The sequence below is a fragment of the Sander lucioperca genome, chromosome 13 (genome assembly GCF_008315115.2).
Source record: "Sander lucioperca isolate FBNREF2018 chromosome 13, SLUC_FBN_1.2, whole genome shotgun sequence".
Taxonomy (NCBI): Eukaryota; Metazoa; Chordata; class Actinopteri; order Perciformes; family Percidae; genus Sander; species Sander lucioperca.
Window position 1 is genome coordinate 11,713,151 of NC_050185.1, and position 20,176 is coordinate 11,733,326.

The following is a 20,176-nucleotide window of genomic DNA, read 5'->3' on the forward strand; positions in this document are numbered from 1 at the left end:
TATCCTCAACATCCCTTTGTGTCCATACAGTATATAAACCACTATTATGACATTGAGAACACATGTATAAAAATGACAAAAGTGAGGTTTACATCTAGCATCCAGCCATAATTCACATTTCCTGTCACCTTTGATGGAGACACTGAACCTACTGTTGAGTAAGGTCTGGCAGTTCACATAAAACTGTAAATGCAAAAATGGGAGGCAGTTTCCTTATATAATACACAGAAATGCTTCCGGTTATGACATAAGGCCAAGTTCTGCCCAGTCTAATAATATGTACGCCTGTGCCATGGATGTATAATATTAACTTTGCTCACCACAGACACATTTCAAAATAAAATGTATACACTTAAATGAGTAAAAAGGGAACTTAATTAAAATAACTATAGAACTATAAAATTGTTATTTTTTTTTTTTTTTAAATGTAGCCTATATAGCCTATGTCAGGATATGTTTACAAAGTTTGCTACCCTACGTTACTATGGCAACTAAGGATGGCGTGCTGATCTCCTTAATGTACACTGCGCATGCGTGGAGTGTCGACACACTTTCGCAGACAGGAAGAGTGACGAACATTTTCCACCAGCCCTACCCATGGATGTGTTATTATAAGATCTCGGCACTTTTCATCATACTGTCTAAACTAATTTAGTATTAATTTTACTGCATAAGTGTAACAAAAGCGCGTCTAACCGAGAATAGTGTGTGTTACTCTCAGTTTAACCCATATTCCGCCTTAAAAACGCACAGACTTCCTGTCCTCTCACAACTCGGTGTACTGTTCCTTTAACTAAAGGGGCCGCGCAGTTGAAGCTGCAACCTTTTACAGGCTAAACCTCCTCTCACTCAGGATCCATTCATAAATAAGACATCGTGTGGAAAAGGAAGCTCATACAACATCTGATTTTTCATTCAGCGGACCGTATGAGAGGGGCGAGCAGGAACCAGACATGTTCACCTCGCACTGTGTATCGGGGTCACAGTGGAGAGAGCAGAAGTGAATTCCCATGGCTGACCCCCCTGCTGATGGTTTTGACTTTATGTGCGAGCCGTCAGGAGGCAGCTTGATCCAGCTCAGAGCATTTGTCAAACCTAGAAAAATGCTCGTTTCCTCAGAAGGTTTGGCGTTTTATACGTGCTTCCGCCTTACACAAGTCATCCTGGTTTAAATAGTCTACCGCTTTCATCCCTCTTTTTTTTTGTTGATAAATGACAATACACCAGCGGAGCAGAGGACCTGACATACCGATGGAGCAGTGAATTATGGCAGCTAAAGAGGAACTCTATGCCAAAGTAACGCCGCGGAGGCAGCGCCAGAGCCGGCCAAGCACCATCAAACATGGGTCCACTCTGGACGTGCTGCTGTCCATGGGTTTCCCCAAGACCAGGGCGTGAGTACACAGCTGCACTGTCCCAAGACACACACACACACACACACACACACACACACACACACACACACACACACACACACACACACACACACACACACACACACACACGTCATTGGGGTCAAGTCAAATGACCCCTTTTAACTGTTTTAACTGTAGTTTTTGCTCTGGAATACACAGCCATACTGCATGTTGGACCACAGCAAGGTTATGCAAAATGATTTAATGTCACTTATTTAGATTTTTGGTGTGCCATGGTCTTGAGTTTGGTCTCTTTTTTGTGTCAAATACAAACTTACGTTGACCTTTTATAACATGGTTGTTGTTGCTACATGATAAGTGCAATGCAGAGTAGCATCTTCAGATCCTTGTAACAATACAAAATTGCCAACACTTCAATACAAGTACAAAACTTTACTTAAAGAAAAGTATGTATAACCGGAAAAATGTACCTAAAGTTCAAAAGTAAAAGTGTATGTGTGTACTTATAGTTGGAGTACCCTGTCAGTTTTATATTGTATATAAACACATAAGCTGCATTTTGATGTTGTGGATAGTGTAATTGGAGCTTTTTTTTTTTTTTTATAACTATTTTATACAGTCATGTAGTTAAATGTACTGTATAACATGCAACATATTGTATATGCGTATTGTCTGCAAAGTCACCAGTAACAGCAAATAAATAAGTAAAAGTAAAAATTGCCTCTGAAATATTCAAAGCGCAAGTGCTACTTAATAAAAGTACTTAATACACTTACTGTGCTTTAGTTACTTTTCACCAGCAATGCAACAGAAAAACAGCATCATCACTTGTATAGGTACAGTATTTGTGTTGCTGTGTTTGTGCGTATACGTGTCCATATGTTGTTTGGACATGTTTCCCACTACAAAAAAAAAATACGAGCGATGTTCAGTGTTTTCTGAGTCACGCCTTTCCCTCGCCAACTCTTCTTGTTTTTCAATGAAAACCTGATCCTGTGGGCATTCTTTCATGCTCCTCACCACTTCTTCTCATTCATCTTTGAGAGAAGTTGCCAGGAAACAAGCAGTGTTGGCTTGTGAATGCAGTGTATGGATTATGTAATTGTATTAAAAAATAATGTGTAGTCTGCTACTCAGTTAAACCGTACATTGATTGTATTGATTATAGTAGATTATTCATATGAATTTCATAAGGGAATTTAAAGCAGCATTTGGCATTAAGTCTTAATATATGTGACCAAAAATCAACAGAAGCATTTCTCTTAACCAGAGAAATTATAAAAATGTGAAATATGGAGGTGCTGCATGAATGAGAGAGTAACTTTATAGACATTCAGAATGTAACATTTATGTTTCAAAGTATGCTTTATAAAACCCATCTTAGCCTATTTTCTTCAGGGTCACTATGCCTATTTAACACCAGCTTTAATCCTTTTACACCTAACTACAGCCTTTGATGTGGCACGTATGGTCACACATTTTACATCTCAGCCTGCTCTCTCACTGTATGAACTCTACCTAAATATGCAATCTATTATCATAATGTCCCTTCTCATTGTTCGGGCTGTCAGTGACTCCCAAATTATATATCAAGCCTGATGATTTGAACAGCCTTATCTTACACAAAAGCCTTTCTGTATGTGCAGCGTGTCTATAAATTGTGTCTCACTCCCATGTAACAAAAGAAATTTGGAATAGTTCACTTTGAGTCTCTGACAGCAGCGACAGTAATCTCAGGGTGCTGTGATTAACTCCCAGATCTTTTTCTTGTTTCAATGTCTGAATTATAGGATGTAAATCTGTCTCCCCATGTAAAACAAGGGACTAAAATTTAGGAATGACTGTTGGCAGTTATCAGAGTTGTGCTAATTAGGCCAGAAGTGTTAAACAGTCTTTATTCTTTTAACTAGACAGATACAATACCTCCAAAATTAAGCCTTTTTATCTTCTGCAAACCTGGCTAAGGTCATCCAGGCTTTTGTTGTTCCAGACTGCAGCTCTATCTTCCTGCTTAATGAACCACTGCAGACACAATGAGTGACTGCGGTTGGTTATATTGGCAGACTCACATCTTTTACTGATGACAGACTAATATACTTTGATTGAAGCAATACAATTATAATGAGGCAGAATAATTCAACGTCATTACCTTCAAGCCTGTCTGGCCTAATGTCAATGGAGACACAATAACAATGGAATGAGAAGATACAGATAGTTATGTAATGCAACATGATGTCTATGCACTTCACCCTGGGGTGTTTAAGTTTGGTGTGTTGGTTTGGCTCGATTTTTCTCTCTGGAGCTTATGGCACAGTAGTTATCACAGTAGTAGTATATACAGAATTAAGTAACATGGGTATTGATGGATATATAAAAAAAAAAAAGTCATACTAGCACTGACACGAAACCCAAGTTTTGATACCAATACCAAAAAGATAAATTTTTTGTACTTTGAGGAATATAATTTAATGTTTTACATTTATTTGTACAACAAAATCTTCTTTCATGCTTAAAGCTTTTATACTGACATTTTTTAATATTATTATTATTAACAGTGGAACTTGATAGATGTGTAAACAGGCAACTGTTTGCTAACACTTTCCCCATAACACGGTATAATAAGGTAACAATATGTGTCAGTGTTGTGTTTCTAAACACAAGCAGCTGTGCACGATGCCAGCTTTCAGTAGTGTGACGCTAATCCAATTCCTGGAAATCTGTGGCTGTGCAGATTGTTACTTTCTCTTCGGTTCAGCCACCACCAACCCAGACACATTGCTGTAAAACTTCAAAATAAACGTCTGATTTGCACCTTTTTGCTGTCAGGCCCTTCCCTAGACTTTGGTGGGAGAGGAAGAAGGAATAATAGGAACATCAGTTATCAGTCATAGCTTCAGGGAACAAGGTCTTCATTGTGATTGAGGAAGTGTTTTTTAAGCCAGTAGGGAGCATGAATCATGCACACACATACACAGAAACTGCCCCTCTATATTAATTGGGGGGATTTTCTGCTGAGTCATTCAGGAATTGACTAGTGTAATCGGAGCTAGTGGACAGTGGTCTCTCCCTGTTCTGAACGTGTCTCGGAAGCAGGTTTGGAAACTGATCCGACTGAGAATATGACAGTTTCATCGTGTTTGTTTTGCTTTTGGTAGCTGCAGAATGCTAGTATTGGACAAAAGTAGAGTTAGATCATTTTTGTTGAACTATGAGATGCTTTGGACGTTTTCACCTTCCTCCCTCCTCCATTACCTGGTTTAACCAGAGCCACAGCCAAGAGTTTAGAAAACACTGAGGTCATTCTTTTTAATTGAATTAAGGAGTTTTTTAAAAATCAACTAAAAAAATAACTGTTTGAGAATGTTGCCTCTATTTTCTTTATAATTGGTAACCAATTACATAGTGTTTTCCAAGAAAGTTCCCAAAACCTATTTGGAAATTATACATACCTGTAAAATAAACCATTGCAGTTAAATTTCTCAACATAATGTACACAAATACTGAATCTATTTTATTTTTATTTTTTTGTTGTTGGCCTAAATCTAATCCAGTTAAAATATAGTTCATATATAGTCCATATAGTCTATTTTTTAAGCAGGAATTAGCCTGACAAATATTTTTCTAATTGTAGAATGTAACAAATAAAATCCTGAAGACTTGGCTTAACATTTGAATAACTCTCTGTTAAGGTCCAGTGAGCAGTCTCCTGTCATGAAATACATTTTCTCTGAGAACTGAAATGGCCAGGCACTGACTGTTGTGATGTTACTGTATATCTTTGATTGTTGTCCCTTTAATCCCTGGGAACATGCTCTTATTTAATGATTAATCATTTCCTAATGTGTAAACTAGGCCTATGTGTTCTCTGACGTTTCTCTCGTTGCACTTGTGTAAAGGGGACTTCCTTGTATCATCGTGACTGTGGCTAAATATTATTTGTTGTAGGTTACTTTCCTTTATATTTTGTGTATAGAGTGTGTATTTCGTGTATAGAGGAACAATCTCATTAGAAACACATTATTGTGTGTGTGTGTGTGTGTGTGTGTGTGTGTGTGTGTGTGTGTGTGTGTGTTCGTGTTCAGTTTTAAATGTTGTGCTTGTGGCCAAAATAACTGGTCACATATACACCTGAAAATTGGGAGCAACACTTATCACCCTAAAGAGTCCCTGTCCTGCTTGGCTGAACACAAGAATCTGAATTATAGTTATTGTGTTCTAAACAAAGTGGACAGCTGAATTTAACCACTTGATTTTAAACAAATGAGGTGCTGGGAAGCAACCTTATAACACCAAAGTAAACAGATGGCATGTCTGTGGCTCCTTCGTATCTACTTCAGCTTTGTTTCGTTTCATTACACAGAGGAATAATGTGGCAATTGTGAGCAAGGGAAACAGGAAGTTGATGACCAAAATGTAAGAGAACATTGACTGCTGTGACGGAGGCCAAGGCCTTTTTACTCTATCTGGTACTAACAAGATGTAGACGGAGGCATTGAACCAGAGGAAGAGAATTTTCCTGCAAGGCTATGCAGCAATATCGTGTGATATTTTAGACCAATCACAGATGTTCTCACAGTTTCGCTGGTGTGTGGAAAAATCAACTGCCATAATTTGGTCAGAAACCCTGTACTCACAACAACAATATGGCTCCTTTCTGAGTGGTCAATTACTACTTAAATAAATATATAACTCTGAAGTCACATAAATAAAATTGTGACTGGTTGTAGATGTATACAAATGCCAATTTATATCTGTAGTTGTTGGCCAATTGTCATGTTTTCTTTGGTAAATTTTCCTAAAGTGTCACTGAAATAATTAGGCAACAATTACTGGGGGGTCATGGTGGCATGTCAGTGGTGTTTAACTGATTAGTGCAGTCCTTCATTGCATGCAACAAGATTATTTTTTCCGAACAGTCCAGAAACCCAATTATATTCAGTGTACAATGGCATAAAATAGAGAAAAGCAGCAAATCCTCACATCTGATTATTAGATTGATTAATTGAAAAATTGTTTCTGTACTAGACTGACTACTGCCTGATGACATTTGACAATTTGACACTTAGGCTAAAACAACCATGCATGACAAATGTTCAATGGTTTGTGTTTTTCTTTGCATCCTCTTTTGCAGTTTTTTATATTTTTCCTCACTAGGAGCTTTTAAGAGATCTAAAATTTCATATCATTAATTCATTTGCATCTATGATATTTGGTCTGTTTAAAAAGGTTGAACTGAGTGTTTTCCATTTGATTGATATTTGACATTTTAATTGGTCATGCAAAAGGGCACTCTCAGTTTAAGATTATGCATCCTCATCTTGGTTGGTAGTGAGTTCCATTTTTATAAAACAACGGCAAAATCTATAGAACAGCTCTGTTTTGTATGCTTTAATAGTAATTCAACTATTGAGGTAGCTTTTATACAGTGCTTATTTCATACAGACAAAACTTTCGCCTCTCACATGTTCATTACTGTTTCATTGTGCTTCTCAAACGAAGACTTCAAAGCCCCTGTGGTTACTGAGCTGTAACACATCTAGCTGAGATAACATTATGTACGGTACAGTTTAATATTTTTCATCCTGTCAGTCTGTGAAGCCTTTGTGTCTTAAAGAGGAAGTCTGTGTGCATGCAGACTGTTCTTCCACTGACATCAGTTTTATAACTCCTGCCATTACAACTACATGTCTCACTCCACTTTAGTCGTACATGCAAAAAAGCATTACGAGAAACCTTTTTAGTTTAAACGAGGGCTCCACATAATAATTACTACACATAACTTATGCATGCATGTGATACTTTGGTTCCTGCACGTGCAGTGTGCAAGAACAAACTCTAAGCTTGTACTCAAGACAGACTAGAGGAAATCGCCCATTTCTGAAAGTGGCTTGTGACCTTTACTAAGCGCTCTGTTGAGACGGTGGTTTGAGGGTGGCTGAAGCAGGGGGATTCACATGTAACTTACAGATTGAAAAAAAAAGTTTGGTATACTGACTGAGAACATTTTTCTCATTAAAAGAAGGCCTGAAGATTGCAAACTTTACTGACTGAACAGAATAAATGTTTAAAAATTCTGCTGAGGCTTTGTACTTCCTGACAGATCACTTTTCAGCTGATCTGTGTGATCTGGAAATCAAATTTTCAAGGTTTAATTAAAATAAGAAGGTCTTGATTTGGGTGTTTAAACAACAGCTGTAACTCTCAAACATATGCTTTGTCCGCTTAGCTTCATATGACACATTGTGGGACTCTGAAGAGTGCTGGGGGATGCATCACTATTTTGGCACTGTGCCCCTTTATTAAAACATTTGCTTTGTTCACTTTCACATGTTTCGCTGACGTCACTCATGCAGTGCTAAAAATAACACTTGTGATGAAACGGCACACTTAATTGATAAGCGTTGATAATTATTTGTTTAATCTGATATGCTTGATGGACACCTAGAGAAGAATTGTTAACATTCTTTAGTCACACAAAGGCCCGCACAGTTAATGGTGTCAATCTCTGACTTGCTCTGTCTGCCCTTGTGGACTTCTCAGCTCTCTCCTTCAGAAATAATGAAGTGAAACGAGCAGAAGCAGTTCCAGACACTGGCTGTAAACAGCTAGCTTTGTTAAAGATATGGTGCTGAAATGTTTTCCTTGTCAGCTTGAAAGAAAAGATGTATGAATGTGCAAAACCATTAGCTGGTCGTGTTAGTGACCCTAAACAAAATGTTGTGGTACCAAAACACGCAAAACAATTGCCACCATTCATTCCCACCATTAATTGAATAGTTTGACATTGTGTGAAATATGCTTATTCACCTTCTTGCCAAGAGTAAGATGAGAAAATTGTTACCACTTTCATGTCTGTACCATAAAGATGAAGCTACCGCTAGCAGCCACTTAGCTTAGTGTAGCCACAGATGGGGAGACAGCTAGCTTGGCTCTGACCCTGCTAATACCTCTAAATGTATCTAATTAACCAGCTGTAACAGGATGTATTTAATCCATACACAATCAGAATTTTCTGGCAAGTTACGCGTTGTAACTAGCACAGACTCCATAAGTCACTGTGCTGCTTTTAGCCAGTTAGCTTTTACATTCCAGTTTGTGTGTGGTTTAACAAATGAGGTTCAACATGTTAAATAGTGAGCTTTAGAGGTGGATTTTTCAGCTTTAGCGTAAACCAGGCTAGCAGTTTTCTTCTGCTTCCAGTCATTATGCTAAGCTAAGCTAATTGACTCCCAGCTCTAGCTACTTAATACACAGAAATGAAGAGTGGTATCTATCTTTTCATATAACTCTTGGCAAGAAAGTGAATACATTTATCTCGCAAATGTCAAACTTTAATTTACACTAATTTTATTATATATATTATAATATTACAACTTTACACACCCTTTGACCGTCTTTGTGTCCTACATCACATCCTGAACAGATTTGTTGCAAAGCCATAAGCTGGATTCAAACTGTTCTTTTTTTTGGACTGGGCAGTCAGCTAGTGAAAAGGCCGGTAACATCTGGTGTTTGGCTCGGCATGGGCTCACCAGGCTTTAGCATAGTCGGCCAGACTGGACGTAGGGAAGCACATTTCCTCTGCTGATGAGGCTCTTTAGGGTACAGTCTGGAGGGGAGCAGCGGTGCCCTCAACGCTGTTGGAGTGAAAAGTAGTTAGTGATGATTGTTCGCTGTTGGCTTGTAAACAGGACATATTGATTTGCCTATAGAGCCGAGTCTGGGAGGGGCCCTTGGGAGTATGTAGCTGTGTGTGTAGGTTGAGACAGGGTGACATGGTATATTGTTAACGTCAGTTTGAAATGCTTGTTACTTTTGGCTTAAGTTTATGAATTCCTTTTTACTTCTTGGCTAATATGTAGCCATGAAAGTTGATTCCTGTCACAGGAACTTCAAACACAATGTTTACGGGAATCCAAAGTCCTCACACTAATGCTATACTATGCGAAGTGTGCAGATTGTCTGATATAAAGCGATAACTTTCTTTAGCAGCCTGGAAGATATCCAAGTTTAGTAAAAAGGTCAGCTGTAATAAACAGTCCAAAGAATATTTACATATATGAAAAACCACAAATGCTGATGTTTAAACACGCAACAGGCAGCCAGAACATTTTATCTGTAGTAGGGTTAAATGTGGGAACAGGAACTGAAAACTCTTGCCATATGTGGATGAAAAAATAATTTTATATAGTTAAAAATGAATTAGTTTCCAATACTGCCTCCAGCTGTAGTACATGTGCAAATGAATTATAAGCCCTCATCTCATAATGGACACTGTTATTAATTAAAAAAATTACTGCTGATTTGAAGGCCATACTAGGGGGCGACTTCTCTTCCTTGCACCCTCTACGCTTTTTGTCTAGCTGTGAACAGGAAATGCAGTTTAAAAATAACTTGCTCAGTTCTTGATAAGAGCAAAGGAGAGGCCTCCGGGTTAGCTGCATTTATTGAGGATAGTTGGCCCATGACTGTTTCAATGAATATTCAGCTCAACAAAAACAAACTTTTTTTTCTTCTTTTTTTTAACTTTTTAAAAATACTAAGTGTCAAACTGCAGATGCTACACACATGGCTATTGTGCAAGAGGTGCTGTCTTCCTGGCCAAAACATGGACCAGCTGGCCCATAAGAGAGAGACAGTGCCTGTTAATCTCCGCCATCTCTGTCCAGTGCTGCTTCCAGGCGGTCAATTTCTGATGTCCGTGTCCCGCTTTCTTCTGTCTGGAGAAATGGAAACAAAACAGAATTGGCAATTTATTATCAAAACACGTAATTCTTCACAGTTAATTGTGAGCATATAACAAGTCCGCAGTGTCGGCTGGCGGTTATTTACCTGGGTGGGGCTACAGGCACTGATGGCTTCAGCTAACACACTAGCAGTGTTGTCTAGCTTAGTGCACTAAGCTTTTCTATTTTCTCACTAAGCAGAAGGATCCTCCAGAAAACAAAAAACAAGAAGTTTATTTAAACATTTAAATTCAACTTTAACGCTGAATGTACAAAAAATCCAATTTTTCCTTAACATAATAAAATATAAATTTCATGATTTTTTGTGTTTTCTGTAGTCTAAATACGCACTGTAAAGCTTTGTAGGCGAACAATGTAATAAAATGTAATAAAAATAAATAGTAGATCAGGCTAGCACCATATAGTCAATATTAAATGATTAAGAGCAACTATCATTTAATTTCATATTTGGACAACTTTTGGCAAGTGTTGGCATAGACAGTACAGTCTTTTTCATATAAATTTTGCCATGAAAAGCCATGCACACTGTTAACATCTTATTCCATCTACTGCATAACCCATTTACAGTCCTGAAGGTTAACCTCCAGCCTCCTGCATTACATTTTGAGCAAATACCAAAGCATCTTTTGTTTTAGACATTGCTGTTATTTATCCTCCTCCAGTAGAAAAGTATGTCCCACATCAATAAGTAAAAATGGAAAACAACACCATGCTGTATGTCATGCTTGACATAAATAAATATTATTATTTATACCTGGAACAGGGTTTATAATCATTTAAGCAGCCTAAAAGCAGATTCAATTCAAGTAAACCTCTCTGTGAGCGTAAGACCTTTTCTATTATTTCATGTCTCAAGGGTTCACTCTCATAAAATACCACAGAGATAAGAGGCAAGCAATCCAATGTTCTAGCCTGGATTGGATTGTGCCTCAGTCACATCTGCTTGTAATCCCATCATGCCTTCTGAGAGAAAAATCCTCTTCTTTTCCTCCTCCACGCAGCACTAGGTGGAATCTCTGAATAAGACAACTGTAGCCAGCAAATGATTCTCTGTCTTACATGCAGCAGTGGTTTATACTGTAGGAATACAAATTGATTAATTAAGTCAAATGTTGTCAGCTGCTGTCTGCCAGGATAAAGTGTACAAACAGGAGACTTTAATTCAAGTTTTGTCTTGTGCTTTTTGTCTGTCTTTAATTCCGATTTACCCTGCATATATTTGTGTGTGCATGCATATAGTAGCTCTGTGAGCCATCTGTTAGGTTGATGTAGCCTTGGCGTTCCCATGCTGCATGCTGTGCTCGGTCAAGGCACACTGCCCCGGGGTTCAGGGACTTTGCCATATCTAGTACCCGCTCAGTGGGACAAATTTAAAAATAGCTCATCGAATTTGAGTGCTGGAGTGGCACAATGGACACTGTCAATATCGGCATACATAGAGAGCTGCAACACGTCTATATCATGCTGTGAATTAAGTCAAACAGAGGCTCTGCGATAGTGAAGGAAACATCACTTCCTGCTTGTTCATTTTACTTTAATACCAGTGGTAGATGTTTGTTTACTCTTCATTAGATTGGCCATTTAGCGCAGTGACAATTACTGCTGTCTTTATGGACAGTTAGCCTTTAGATAAAGCATGGCATCATTATGGAGGCTCTGTTTAAGTGGAAAGTTTGTGCTAATGTGTGGCAAATCTTTTAGTTCACCTCAGTTCAGTTCAGCAGTGCAGCCACGATAAACCAAGCAGGCCACAGTCACATCAATTATAAAAACAAAACATAACAATACAGGCTTTGCAGACAAGTGTGTCCAGTGTGATACATAAAATATGCCACTGATGCGTTGATTGACTGAAAAACTGGGCAGAGATGAAGAATTACAGTCACATCTAGATACTCTCTGTTAGTCCCCTCGAAACGGAAGAAAGCTGCTGGAAGCAGTGAATCCCTTCAGAGGTTTTATAAAAAGACACTAATTAGATTTTGAGCACTCAAGAGTAATCATGCAATCAGCTCTCTCTTGTTTCAGAAAAGTCTCAAGAAGTTATAGTTTTATGAAATGACACAGATAAATCATGTCGTAGGGCATGGACGATGCCGTTTCCTTTTTCTTACTGTAATATTTAGGGGGTCTTAATATTGTGACATTTGGCTGCTACGGAAATTAATTGTTAACCTAGAATGTGAGCTGTTTTGGCGCCAAAAACCCTCTCCTCGATAACACAGTGCTCATTATTAAGTCATTGACTGAATCACTTGTAACAGAATAAGAAGAGAATCATGTTCACATTCAGATGTTAAACCCAGTATACACTGCATACTGGGATTTGCATCTACTGAGCTGAACAGACTTCACTGAAGATAGAACCAGATATTTTTGATATTTTCATAGCAAAGAATGTGTTTTAAATCCGCATCAATGCTGTTTCATGAACCTCTGGTCTGAATAATAAATTCCTGTTCTGAATTATTAGGGTTATTTTACTGCTCTCTTGGGATGGTTGTTCTTTGTTCATTGGTCACGTGGAAGCACAGCAATCTCCTCCTAATAAACACGGTCCGGAAGAGAAACTATTGATTTTGTGACTGTGCTTTGATCTCCATTTCTCTTTCTCTTTGCAGTTTGAAAGCTCTGGTTTCGACAGGAGGGAAAAACGTCCAGGCAGCTTGTGACTGGTGAGAGCTACACACACTCTTACCCACATGCTCTCCCACAGTTATTAATGCACAACTGGAATGCAAACAGGAATGTTGGTAATGGTAAATACAACATCTAGTGACCTAACCCTCTCAACATTGTACTGACGTGTCACTGTGCTAGTACAACAGTACTGCCCTCTGTTGGACATCAGCCGTCCTCTCTCCTACTTAGCTCCCACTCCTCACTTACCACTTTGTGTATTCTTGTCTGTCGCTCCAGGCTCTTTTCCCACGTGGATGACCCCTTCTTGGATGACCCTCTGCCCAGAGAGTATGTGTTGTATCTGCGACCCAGTGGACCGCTGCTCCAGCAGCTCTCACATTTCTGGCAGCAGTCCCGCCTCTCTTGTGGCAAGAATAAGGCACACAACATCTTCCCCCACATCACCCTCTGCCAATTCTTTATGGTCAGTGTCAGCGTTTATAATTGCTCATGTTCTGGCTGTTTATAGCAGTTTTACATTTGATAACTTCCTGTTTTGCTGTCTCAGTGTGCCGACGGGAAGGTGGAGGCTCTGACCGATGCTCTCCAGACCACCGTGGCCAAGTGGAAAGGTCGTATACCAATGCCCCTTCCGCTGGAGCTCTACACCTCCTCAACCTTTATTGGCCTCTTTGTGGAGGAGCAGATGGCAGAGGTGCTGAAGAGTTTCGCTTCTGATTTTGCAACTGAAGCAACCGCTAAAGCAGGTTTGAGGCCCCTTATGTCCCTTTGATGGAAATCACAGTAAACATGTACACCGTCTTGTAGACACAGTGTACAGGGTTAATGTCCCCAGGCCTGTTCGAGAATGACGCCGTTTAAGAGGCTCTCATTTTGATATTCATATGTGGACAGTTGTGGACTAATTGCGTTTACTGTAATCATATTTTGGGGATGAGCCAAGCAGTATCACCAGATACATTTTCATTTTTCTGTCAGTGGAGAACCGCCAAAGAATGGAAAACAGTATGTCATTGTCATGAGTATACGTAAATACATCTGCTGTGCACATTTCTCTCTTTTTCCTTTGTCCAGATGTTCATGTTGAGCCTCATAAGAAACAACTTCATGTCACTTTGGCATACCACTTCCAAGCCAGTCACCTTCCAATTTTGGAGAAGTTGGCCAAAACGGTGGATGTGTCTTCAGGTTGTGACTGGCTGGCTGTGCTCTTCTCCCGGGATATACGGTTCGCTAATCATGAGGTTTGATTTGGTTCCATTCAAAATTAGTACTTCCTCTTAACATGTACAGTATGTTTCCCACTTGTCTGTTAAGTTAAATTTCTTTTTGACATGAAGTGAAAGAAATGTTGCTACAATCGTAATTATCCCTAAAAGAATAGATCCAAGATCTTCATGTTTATTCTACAGTACCTCTGTCTAAAAGCTGTTTACCATCTGCCCCCTGTAGACACTGCAAGTCATGTACCCGTATGTGCCTCAGAATGACGATGAGCTCGAGCTGGTGCCAGGAGACTTTATTTTCATGTCTTCGGTGGAGCAGAGCAGTGCCAGTGAGGGCTGGCTGTACGGCACCTCGCTGGGATCGGGGCTGTCGGGCCTGCTGCCTGAGAACTACGTAAACCGTGCTGATGAGTCTGACACTTGGGTCGTCCATGGGTAAGGATGGGAAGCACGATATCCACAACACCATGTGTTTCTTTCTAATAATGAAAAATTCCATGACACATAAGGAGCCCTACTGGGAGGCCCTGGGATCGGATTTGATCAATGACTTGCACATACAATAACAGAAGTAGCAGATCATCACTGATTGCTTCTCAAATCCACATGTACCTTTTTGCAACCACTTCACAAATCAGTGGGTGTTATCTCAAAACTGACAATTCACAAATCCCTTCAGTGTTAAGCACAAATGCACACAAATAAGAGGATGTTTCTAAGATGATTGGAAAGATTAAAGGCAGAAAGAGAGAAAAAGAATCATCATCTTGGCCTGCGTCTTGACTAACCGTTTGACTGGCTCCTTCGCCCACATTACTACACTCCTTGAACAGGTTATGCTCCCTCCCTTCCTCCTTCCATTCATTGTTCTCACTCTATTGATGTTTTCAAGACACATAAACCCCACTTTTGCTCACTGACTTTACACTGTGCCTTACTTTTGCTTATCCCTGTGTTTCTCTATGGTCATATGCTGTACGCTGTATATCTGTAGGAGTTTATTGATTGTGTGTACATCTTCTTTTGTTTTTTTCTTTGCACTGTGGATAAACGATGTTGTATTTAAAGTGCAAGTGTGAATAAAGTAGAATTTTCTGTGTTTTATCTGATCCTCAGGTCTCACTCTATGCTCAACTGTGCCTCTCCATCTAACTCTGGCAGCGCCGTGTCTGGGTTATTATTTGATGGACAGCTGAATGAATGTCTGCTTGACAGTCTTATGGATACTCCCGGCCTTGCTGGCCTCTGTCCTCCTATGCAGGTACAGCATTATTGTATTATGTGGCTTTTCCTATGGCTTGCAGAAAAACAAAGGTATCGTCAGGCTGCATGCTGAAGTGAAGAGAACATCATGAACCTCACTGAGTGTGTTATAATCCCAATAATTACTGCATGCTTCCAGCAGGAGCTTAAGATTTAATGCTGATTTAATGTAATCTTTCTCTAATGCTTCACGATTTAAAATTAATCTTTCTTTCAGGTGTTGAGGCCAACCAGTCAATCCTCCCTGTCCAAAATGAGACTGTTTGTGTGTCGCCATGGGGAGAGGATGGATGTGGTGTTTGGGAAACACTGGATTACTCAGTGCTTTGACTCCAAAGGTTAGCCTGCAGGGGACATATAGTCATTTTTATACTGAAGGCTTACATTAGACACTTTTGAGTTTAGTAATCCCTTCTTGTTTAAGATTCTCATTTGTGTTTGCCCCCCAGGCCGATACATTCGCTCTAATCTCAACATGCCATCCAGCCTGCCAGCTAGAATTGGAGGTCACCGGGACTATGATAAGGATTGTCCAATTACTGTGTTTGGCTCCACCCAGGCCCGTCTTGTAGGTGGGTACATCTTATATACAGTTTATTTGGATGTTGTTAAAACATTATTATAGATTACTGAGGCTTTTAGGTTTTTAAGGATTGTTAAATACAGTAAAGATTATGTCTATATAACAATGAAATCACGCTGCATTGTGGTCCATTTCAGGTGAAGCCCTGTTAGAAAGCCACACAACAATAGACTTTGTTTACTGCTCTCCTTCTCTTCGCTGCATCCAGACTGCTCAGCACATTCTGCAGGGTAGGACCTCCTCAATACTCTGACCACAGTCACAGACAAGTTACACAACATCTATTCAGGTTCTTCAGCTGACATGTTAGGCATATACATTTCAAAAAGTTACTGCTGCATGATGATGATGATGATGATGATGATGATGATGATGGATTTTTAGTTTTGGGTCTGAAACCTTCAGTTTGGCTCGGATCTCAATAGGATTTGTCTGGTTATATAAACTTACAACAAGACTGTGGTACCTAGAGACATTAGGAAACACAACGGATAGGAAAGGAAAGAGGTTTATCAGGAGGTCTAACTTCTTTTTCCCATCACAGCAAAACACCTAATGAATGTTGTTTTTTGTCACCGCCTTTTAAACTTCCAAGTTATTTCATGTTAGGACACGTGACCATCACCATTACTCTTATTGCACCGAGTCTTACATTTCATGTGAAGATGTATTTATAGATTTTCTGTAAAGGAAGAGCAAGACAAATTGACATGACAGAGTAGATGGAGAGATCTTCCTGCCTGACAGTTTCTGTTTGTGTTTCTGTGTCAGGTCTCCAGCAGGAGGGAAAGACAAAAATCCGTGTCGAGCCTGGATTGTTTGAATGGACGAAGTGGGTGGCAGGCACATGTTTACCCGTCTGGATCCCCCCAACTGAGCTGGCTGCAGCTAACCTGAGTGTTGACACAACATACAGGTACATAGCGACACCCACGCTATAGCGTCTATAAGCTTTTATCTGTGATGCTGCAATTTACTATTATCCTTTCTATTTACCGTTTTGTCCCTAGACCTCATATTCCCATAAGTAAGTTGGCGGTGTCAGAGACCTATGACACATACATCAGCAGGAGCTTCCAAGTAACCAGAGAGATCCTGTCAGAGAGCAAAGGCCTGGGTAAGGTGGAGTTGTAAACATATTATCCAGGGTTTTAAACGAATACCACCTTTACTAAGCACCAAATGTTGGCAACATTTACTGGCTACAAGTCCACTTTCTTTTCGAGATGATTACATGTTAATGCTTATTGTTAACTGATGTTTTCCTGTTTTAAATTGAATCTCTGGCGACCACTGTAGACTAAGCATGAGCCATTGAAATCAAAACTAAACAATGGGATCTGCCTGAAACAGACTCCTGCTTTGCTGCCCCTACACAAAGAAAATGTACTTGACTCTACACACCATACCATAAAACCTTGAAATTGAATAGGGTGACACAATAAGCACATTGTATTTTTAGCTTGCTGGCCTTCTGATTCAAGATGTTTAATTTGGATGCTTTCCTAATCTTCATATTAAAGGAAATAAGTCAAAGAACCCGAACATTTCATGCTGCATATTTTTGACAACTGAGTGCCCATAAACAGTAGAGAAAGCTAATGGTATCTGTGGAATGCGGTTCTCTGTTCTGTACCTCTTTCACACAGGAAACACAGTCCTGATTGTGGCCCATGCGTCCTCGCTGGAGGCTTGCACTCGCCAGATACAAGGCCTCAGCCCCCAAAACTCCAAGGACTTTGTCCAAGTTGTCCGAAAGGTCAGTTTGCTGCTTTAGTTACAACGCCTCTTTCATTTCTATCCTCTCCTCATCTCTTTTTCTTTGATAACATGCACATCTGTTGTCTCTTTGTGCAGATTCCTTACTTGGGTTTTTGTGCTTGTGAAGAAATGGGAGAGACCGGGGTGTGGCAGCTGGTCGACCCACCCATCTTGCCTCTGACACATGGACCCAATCACAGTTTCAACTGGAGGGAAATGCTAATACAAGACTGAAGATGTGCTGTTTGGCTCTCTATCTTTTGGGCAGCCCTGAACTGCTGAAAAAATATTTATTTTTAACCCACTCTTCTGCTATAACTCCAGCCCAACTACCAAAAAAAACAAAACACGTCTAGCTTCCGTCAAAGACATCATGCAAATGTATTCAGACGCACAGCTCAGGAATGAGAAAATACAGTTTGTGTAGAGATCACAGCAAAAATGAGCTACAGATCGGACGGCAGTTTGTTGCGTTTCCCCCTTTGTTTGTACTTATTTGCCCAAAATGTGGAGGTGCTACGAGAAATATGTATAGTTCTTGATGGTTACGCATGAATTAGGTTTTATGGCTCCTCCTCAGGCTCTACAAGACTTTGTGCTCTGCTGCCTTCTCACACTGTGTGACAAAAACTAGATGAGAAAGACTTAAAGCACAGAAATATTTTTTCATGTGTCAGAAATTATTATTTAACTTGTAGCTACGACCCTCCTGCGAAAAAGCTCAAAAGAAATGTTGACAATCAGACAGGGGAAAACTGATCTTCATTGTTCCTGGTGCTGAGGTGGGTAGTTTATGATACCTGTTTTATTCCTGTAAATGTCATATCATTAAGTGATTCTACTAAGTTAACATTTATGTGCACACATGACTATTTTACCTTCCTGTAATGCAGTTTTGATTACCACCCACATGAGCAAACAAGTCAGTATAACTTAAGAACATGAATATAATGAAATACAGACTGCTGTTGAGTGCATTGACTAAAACCTTTGCTTGTTCATCACGACCCTAAAACTCTGTAAGCCTGATAACCACACTGCTTTTCAATTGCATTTTATTTCTTTGGTTATGTCAAATGCTTTAAGTGCTTACTGCCTATACCATTTATTTGCTATATGACTCACAAATGATTAAAGCAAGGTTGTGGAGTTATAAAGGCCGTTACATACCAGCCTGTGCCATGTGTTCTGTGAAAACATCACTTCTTCACATAGTAATCAGTGGGAATTAAGGTTGCTCTTAATATTCAGTTCTGTTTTTACACAAACGGCAGTGCGGCTGTTATTGTTGTTAAAAGAAGAAGAAAAAAACACGAGCAGGCATTGCAATGCGCAGCTAACACTTCGACAGTTACTGTTTGTCTTGCATCTGTGTCAATATGCTGTTGATGCTGAAAACATCTACCAAATATTTTTTACTGACTATATCTTACTTAGTACCAATTGCAATTGGCCTACCTGTCACATGCAGAGCAGTATTAAAAAGAATAAGGGGCATATGAAAAAAACAGTAGAGCCTTTTCCACAGCAGACATTTTGACTTGTCATAGCAGGAAAAACACAGGTGTAATTAAAAACATTAATGATGGCTCATTTTATTAAGTATCCATGTAAGCTATTCCAGTGACCCGACATGCACCAGGAATGCAGCCATCATTAATGTTATTAAATACACCTGTGCTTTTCCTCCTGTAACATGACACAATGCTTGGTCTATTAGTTCTGAGACTCATAATTCTGGAAAGAAAATAATTCAGTTTAAGAATTTAGATTTGTAATGTTGATACTGTTAATGATACATTTCAGAATACTGGCTCTATTCTCAGAAGTCTTTAGGAATTCAGATTTTGAAATAGCTAATTCTCGCTTTTTGTCAGGCTTCTATGTCTGAATATCTCCAACAGGCAAATCCTCTCTTCAAGAAGCACTTTTTGGATAGTTTGAACCCTGAAGGGGATTTATTGATACTTAACTTTAATAAGCTTGAAATGTTTGGAAAAGGAAAAACAGAGACCGTTTAGGAATACTGCACGAAGCGTTTACTTTTGTGATAAATTAACAGACGCTAACGTACAGCGAGACTTACTTTAGCCAACTAGTTTAGTTAGTCGGTTACTAGCTAAAGGTTATTCTGATAGCCGTACTTTGCTAACTCAGGTGAGGCATTTTGTGTTTGTTCATGTAGCTAGCTAATGTGTTTGTTTGAAGTCTGCTGAAACGTTGATTTCATCTGTGGAAGTGTCAACAAAAAAGCAACCCTTTCAAGGTAACGTTAAAGGCATTAGAAGCAGCTGTAACTTAGCTAGGTGCCATATAATAACGTTTACACTTAGGTAGCTAGAGGAGTATTTCTAGCTAATGGTGCCTCGTGTTGCAGGTGATAAATCGAAACTGAGCCACGTATCGCCACACTGTTAAAGCGGCTTGGCTCATAATTGTATAGCTAGTGTAGTTAAATATGGTGATAAAAAAGTAAGCAATTTAACTTTACATCCATCTAAATGTACATTTGAAAGCGATTTTATGGTCTGGAAACAGCTGCCCCGCCTAAGTTCAAGCTAACAATGCACTTTGATT

The 20,176-nt window shown here is 39.4% G+C and overlaps 1 protein-coding gene across 2 annotated transcripts; it reads left to right on the forward strand.

The window, feature by feature from the left end:
- Positions 1-571: 571 nt before the first annotated feature.
- Positions 572-19,477, forward strand: ubash3ba (ubiquitin associated and SH3 domain containing Ba). Of its 2 annotated transcripts, none has more exons than XM_031320384.2 (14): positions 572-1,394; positions 12,745-12,798; positions 13,043-13,229; positions 13,314-13,512; positions 13,841-14,010; positions 14,219-14,427; positions 15,109-15,253; positions 15,473-15,593; positions 15,705-15,827; positions 15,976-16,068; positions 16,610-16,754; positions 16,849-16,955; positions 17,497-17,597; positions 17,696-19,477. In XM_031320384.2, the coding sequence occupies exons 1-14, from the start codon at positions 1,267-1,269 to the stop codon at positions 17,831-17,833; spliced, it is 1,920 nt and encodes a 639-aa protein (XP_031176244.1). In that variant the 5' UTR covers positions 572-1,266; the 3' UTR covers positions 17,834-19,477. The 2 variants fall into 2 exon arrangements, with proteins under 2 accessions (XP_031176244.1, XP_031176243.1); XM_031320383.2 differs by having other exon boundaries at positions 573-1,394; positions 17,488-17,597.
- The last annotated feature ends 699 nt before the right edge of the window (positions 19,478-20,176 follow it).

Bases quoted from the DNA above. Each gene is read 5' to 3' on its own strand.
- ubash3ba (XM_031320383.2), top strand. From the start codon at position 1,267: ATGGCAGCTAAAGAGGAACTCTATGCCAAAGTAACGCCGCGGAGGCAG. The intron at 12,799-13,042 runs GTGAGAGCTACA...CTGTCGCTCCAG, and splicing joins GTCCAGGCAGCTTGTGACTG to GCTCTTTTCCCACGTGGATG. The intron at 16,755-16,848 runs GTACATAGCGAC...TTTTGTCCCTAG, and splicing joins AGTGTTGACACAACATACAG to ACCTCATATTCCCATAAGTA.